The 6,141-nt window shown below is 37.5% G+C and overlaps 1 protein-coding gene across 1 annotated transcript; it reads left to right on the top strand.

Moving 5' to 3' along the window:
- Positions 1 to 614: 614 nt before the first annotated feature.
- On the top strand, positions 615 to 894 carry LOC111142655 (60S ribosomal protein L37a-like). Its single transcript, XM_022495970.1, has one exon. It carries the CDS (start codon positions 615 to 617, stop codon positions 891 to 893), a length of 279 nt encoding a protein of 92 aa, XP_022351678.1. The 3' UTR covers position 894.
- Positions 895 to 6,141: the final 5,247 nt, after the last annotated feature.

Genomic DNA, 6,141 nt, shown 5'->3' with positions numbered 1-6,141 from the left:
TTGGTAACTTGAATCCATAAAAAGAAATAAGAACTTAATGGCCGAAATGGTAAAAACAAAACAAAACAAACAAAAAAACAGTAATTATAAAAGACTTAATGAATATGCATCTTTTACTATTTTTTAGATAGTGTAAAATTATATAGAGCAAGTATATTTGGGGGTTTACAACATATACAGATGTATTATATATGACACTAACAGCACAAAAGTGAAGGTGGGTAGGGATAAAAGGAAGTTATATTGGAAAAAGCCTGCTAGAATTTACTGGATTAAGTTAGTATTAACCTGAGGTAGGTTTTAATATGTTAAAAATGCATACTGTAATTCCTAGAGAAAATACTAAGACTATAACTCAAAAAAACAGTTTAAAAATCAACCAAGGAGGGGCTTCGGTGACTCAGTTGGTTAAACATCTGCTTTCAGCTCAGATCATGATCCCAGAGTCCTGGGATCGAGCCCCACATCAGGCTCCCTGCTCAGCAGGGAACCTGCTTCTCTCTCTCCTTCTGCATGCTTGTGCTCTCTCTCTCTCTCTGTCAAATAACAGACAAAAAAATCCTTAAAAAAAAAATTAAATTAGCTCTCGGGGCTCAGACCTAGTTTGAGGCGACATGGCTAAATGCACCAAGAAGGTTGGAATTGTGGGCAAATACGGGACCCGTTACGGTGCCTCCCTCAGGAAGATGGTGAAGAAGATTGAGATAAGCCAGCACGCCAAGTACACTTGCTCCTTCTGTGGCAAAACCAAGATGAAAAGACAAGTTGTGGGGATCTGGCATTGTGGCTCCTGCATGAAAACCGTCGCTGGTGGCGCTTGGACCTACAACACCACTTCTGCTGTCACAGTAAAGTCTGCCATCAGAAGACTGAAGGAGTTGAAAGACCAGTAGAAGCGCTGCTGCTTGAAACATTGCTAGCCTATAATAAATGGGTTAATTTATGTAACAAAATTATTTTGGCTTGTTAAATTTATTGATTAGATCTTTCACAATTTATGTTGCATTAATTTTGTGTTCTCAGAGAACTTGGAAATTAAAAATCCTTCTAATTTTTGTTGGAAAAAAAATTATTAAAAAAATTTCAAAAATCAACCAAGGAATTAAAGTTCTTTTGTTTAACACAAAAAAAGGAAGTAAAGGAGAAATAGAGAAACAAAAAAAGACATAAGGCATATAGAAAATAGCAAAATGACACAAAAATCCAATCATATTAGTAACTGCATTAAATGTAAATAGAATAAATATCCCAGTCAAAACACAGAAACTGTCAGAGTAGATAGGAAAGCAAATCCAACTATATGTTGTCTATAAGACACACACTTCCAATTCAAAGACACAAACATGTTGAAAACAAAAGGATATCTGCTCTCACCACTCCTATTCAGTACAATACTGGAGGTTCTAGCCTGTACAACGAAACAAGAAAGATTAGCCAGATATAACACATGCAAACTAGAAAAGAAAAAGAAAAACTGGTTTTATTTACAGCATAATCCAGTATGTAGATAATCTCAAGATAAAGATCAATATAAAAAATACTAATTTTTCCAATATACTCACAATGAATAATCCAAAAACAAAATTAAGAAAATCTTGTTCACAACAGCATCCAAAGGAATAAAGTACTTAGAGGAGTATATTTAACTTAAAAACTTCAAGACCTGTATGCTAAAAAGTACCAAACCTTACAAGAGAAATGAAAGATCTATATAAATTGAGATATATTCCATCTTCAAAATGGATTGAAAGAAACGATATTATTAAGATGTCAGTTTTCCCCAAATTGACCAACAGAATCTCCATCAAAATCCTGGTAGAACTGCTTGTAGGAATTGATAAGCCAATCCTAATATGTATATGAAAATGCAGAAGACCTGGAGTAGACAACACAATTTTTTTAAAAAGATTTTATTTATTTAATTGACAGACAAATACTGCAAGTAGGCAGAGAGGCAGGCAGAGAGAGAGAAGAGAAAGCAGGTTCCCTGCGGAGCAGAGAGCCTGATGTGGGGCTCCATCCCAGGACCCTGGGATCATGACCTGAGCCAAAGTCAGAGGCTTTAACCCACTGAGCCACCCAGGCGCCCGCCAACACAATTTTTTAAAAGAACAACAAAGTTGGAGGACTCACGCTACCTGATTTCAAAACTTAACTACAAAACCACAGTAACTGAGAAATTGTGGTATTGGCACAAAGATGGACATGTAGAACGATGGAACAGAATTGAGAGTTCAGAAATAAATCTTTATAGTCAATTGATTTTCATCAAAGGTGCCACGGTAATTTAGTTGAGGACAAAATGGTCTTCCATGAATGTTACTGAGACAGTTGAATATGCATATGCAGAAACATGAACTAGGAACCTCACCTCACAAAACATATAACATTTAACCCAAAATGAATTATAGACTTAAAAGTAAAAGTGACTTCTAGAAAACATTACAGAATACCTTTATGACCCTGGGTTAGGTAAAAAATCCTAAAATATTGCACAAAAAAAGTACTGTATGATGCCAAAGAAGTAATACACTGGACTTCATCAAAATGAAAGACTTTTAATCTTAAAAAGTTACCATAAAGAAAACAAAAAGACAAACCACAATCTATAAGAAAATATTTTCAAATCCATGTCTGATAAAAGGTTTGTATCTCAAATATATGAAGAACTCTTACAATCCAATAAGTCAAACAACAAAATTTTAAAATGGACAAAAGATTTTAATAGCTATTTCACCAAGGAGAATATCCAAATTATTAAAAAGCACATGAAAACATGTGTCTATACAAAGATGTATATGTGAACATTTACAACAGCTGGGCACCTGGGGCTGACTCTGCTCCTGTTGTTGCTTCTAGGGCTTCCTGGAAAGAGGAGAGTATTGGGCTGCCCTGCTGTGCTTCAATGGATCTGCAGTACACAAACCAATTCAATCATGAGTTGTAGTAATGATAACAACAACACTATTATGTAATCTATTTATTCCTGGCAACCATGCCATTCTGCTCCACTACAGGCTCTGCCAGTCTCAAGGCACAGTGATGACCATCATGTTATATAAGCCTCACTCACCCAGTGGGTAAAATTCTCCCTAAGGCCTTCCCTGGCCACCTAGTAAGCTCCTCACTATCCCCGGCTCACCTAGCACCTCCTCACAGCCTCACAGTATCCCAGGTGGCAATGGCCTAAGCCACCCAGTCTGTTATTCACAATAGGGTGCATCTTGGCTTGTTAAGATAGCACTCCTACTCTCCTTAGCATTGTCTCTTTGAAGCAGAAAGATGTCATATCGCCCTGGTATGTCCTATAAAGAGAACAAAGGAGAGAGAAATGAGAGCATTTACTATGATCGAGTTCCATTTGCTGGGATTTTAAGAAATCAGTGCAAAACCACAGTAGCCAAGGAGGAGGGAGAAATGTGGTTTACTGAGATTTACTGAAAAGAAGGAATTTCTCTCATGGGACAACTTGCTTGGAAATAGAAGGAGATGAAGTTTAGACATGTGATTCTCATTACCAGCTACATCCTTTCAGACAGAAGGCAGATATAATTGGATCCATTTCTATTTTAATTATAATTCTTTGGCTTTAAAGAAATCACCAATGGAAATTTGCAAGCCACCACAAATGCTGCCATTTCAAATTCCCTGGATTTTAATGTGGCCTGGATTTCCTTCGGCCAGGCTGAGGCTACCCACCGCAACTGATGTTTGTTGTTGTTACGGACCTAAAATTTTCCCCAAACAAAGATGAACTTCTCTTTCTCTTCTTTCCTCTCTCCCTCCCTCATTCTATTTTTCTTTTTGAAGAGAGAGAGGTTCTAAATTTTGCCAACCCTTTTCCCTACAAAAAACAGGAGAGAGAAAGAAGTCTTCTGTGATGAATGACAGCAGAGTGCAGACACATAGGGCTTCCTTTTGTTCCCCCCACCCCAACCCGAGCTGGCCAGAGGGGTTCTCCAACCTGTCTAGATCTCAGTTTCAGGAGTAGTCACAAGTCCTGAGACTTGCTTAAAAATTTGGAGGCTTCTTATAAAGTCAAACTGTATAACCAGCACTGTGAAACCCCAGAGTTAAACCTCATTTTAGCTCTTTCAAAGCTACTCACTTTCTTTACATCAGTCTCTGTCTCAAAGACATTCTTGGCAGAGTTGGAAGGGAACCCTGGCACGAACAATCCTGAGGATAAGTGCTGAAGGCAGTGCTGAGGAGCCATGCAGCCACCAAGAGGATCCCAGCTCCTGGGCCCCTGCTCCCAAGTTCCCGAGAAAAGAGCTGGGCAACTATCTGAGGCCCGATGTCCATCCTGACATTGGACCCAAAGGTGGCTGGTGGCTCACTGCACATGGCCTGCATTGGACAAAGGCAAGACCAGTTTTTCTTTTGAAGCTGAGCAAATAAATATAAGAAGCACACTCCATGTTATAGCCAGAGACTTGTTTTAAGCTCAAACTCAGAAGAAAGAGTTATGAGTGTGCTCCAGAGTTTTCCTTGCTTCGGTCTGCCCTGCACTGAAATGTTTTACTCAGATTCACTATGTTCAACAAGTCTTACTAAGTTGTGTTAGTGTGAAAGTAGAGCAGTATTTCTTTGTTTATTTGCCTGGTTGATTCCTTTATGCACATATGCAAGTAAAATAACTGGGACTACATCAAAGTAAAAGGCTAATGTACAGCAAAGGAAACCAGCAAACAAAAAGGCAACCTACTGAATGGAAGAAGGTATTTGCAAATGTTATATCAAATGAAATATATAAAGAACTAATACAACTCAACACTAAAAAAATAAAATAAACAATATGATTAAAAAATGGGAAGGGGACCTGAATAGGCATTTTTCCAAAAAAAAAGACATATAAATGGCCAAAAGACAAAAGAAAAGAAGTTCAGCACAACTCATCATCAAGGAGATGCAAATCAAAACCTCAATGAGATACCACCTTCAACTGCTATAACGGCTAAAATAAAAAACACAAGAAACAAGTATTGGCAAGGATGTCGAATAAGGGGAACCCACCTACACTGTTGGTGGAAATGCAAACTAGTGTAGCCACTATGGAAAACAGTATGGAGGGTCCTCAAAAAATTAAAGATGCAATTACCATACAATTCAGTAATTCCACTCCTGGGTATTTATCCAAAGAAAATGAAAACACTAATTTGAAAAGACATACGCACTCCTGTGTTTATAGTAACATTATTTACAATAGCAAAGATATGGAAGCAGTCCAAGTATTTTTTAATAGATGAATGGATAATGAAGATGTGACACACACACACACACACACACACACACACACACACACACACACACACGAATATTACCCAGCCATAAAAAAAGAAGAAATCTTACTATCTGCAACAACATGGATGAACTTAGAGGGTATTAGGCTAAGTGAAGTAAGTCAGACAAAGATAAATACTGTATTATTTCACTTGTATGTGGAATCTAAAAAACAGAACAAAGGAACAACGAACAGCAGAAATAGACTCATAAATATAGAGAACTGATGGTTGCCAGTGGGTAGATGATAGGCAAAATGAGTGAAGAGGAATGGGAAATATAGGCTTCCAGTTATGGAATGAATAAGTCACAGGGAGAAAAGGTATAGAGAACATAATCAATGGAACTGTAATAGTTCTGTATGGTGATAGACGGTAGTTACACTGGTGGTAGGTATAGCATAACACAGACTTGTCAAATCACTGTATTGTACATTTGAAGCTAATGTAACATTGTATATCAACTGTAAAAATAAAGACTAAAATGAGGTATCATTGTACATCAGTTATGATAGCTAGTTTCAAAAAGACAAGAAATAACAAGTGTTGACAATAATGTGGAAAGCACACTTGTGCACTGCTGATGGAAATGTAAATTGGTACAGCAACTATGAAGGTTCCTTAAAAAATAGAAAGCAGAAATATAATCAAGCAATTCCACTTACGTGTATTTTTTTTAAAGATTTATTTATTTATTTGAGTAATCTCTACATCCAACGTGAGGCTCGAACTCAAGACCCCGAGATCAAGAGTCACATACTCTACCAAATGAGCCAGCCAGGCATTCTCACTTCTGGGTATTTACCCAAAGGAAACAAAAACACCAATTCAAAGAGATATATGCTCCCCTATGCTCGCT

This window comes from Enhydra lutris, unplaced genomic scaffold (genome assembly GCF_002288905.1).
Source record: "Enhydra lutris kenyoni isolate GAN:26980312 unplaced genomic scaffold, ASM228890v2 scaffoldscaffold8, whole genome shotgun sequence".
In the NCBI taxonomy this organism is placed as follows: Eukaryota; Metazoa; Chordata; class Mammalia; order Carnivora; family Mustelidae; genus Enhydra; species Enhydra lutris.
The sequence above is the reverse complement of the archived record's forward strand: the minus strand, read 5'-3'. Positions and strand labels throughout refer to the sequence as shown.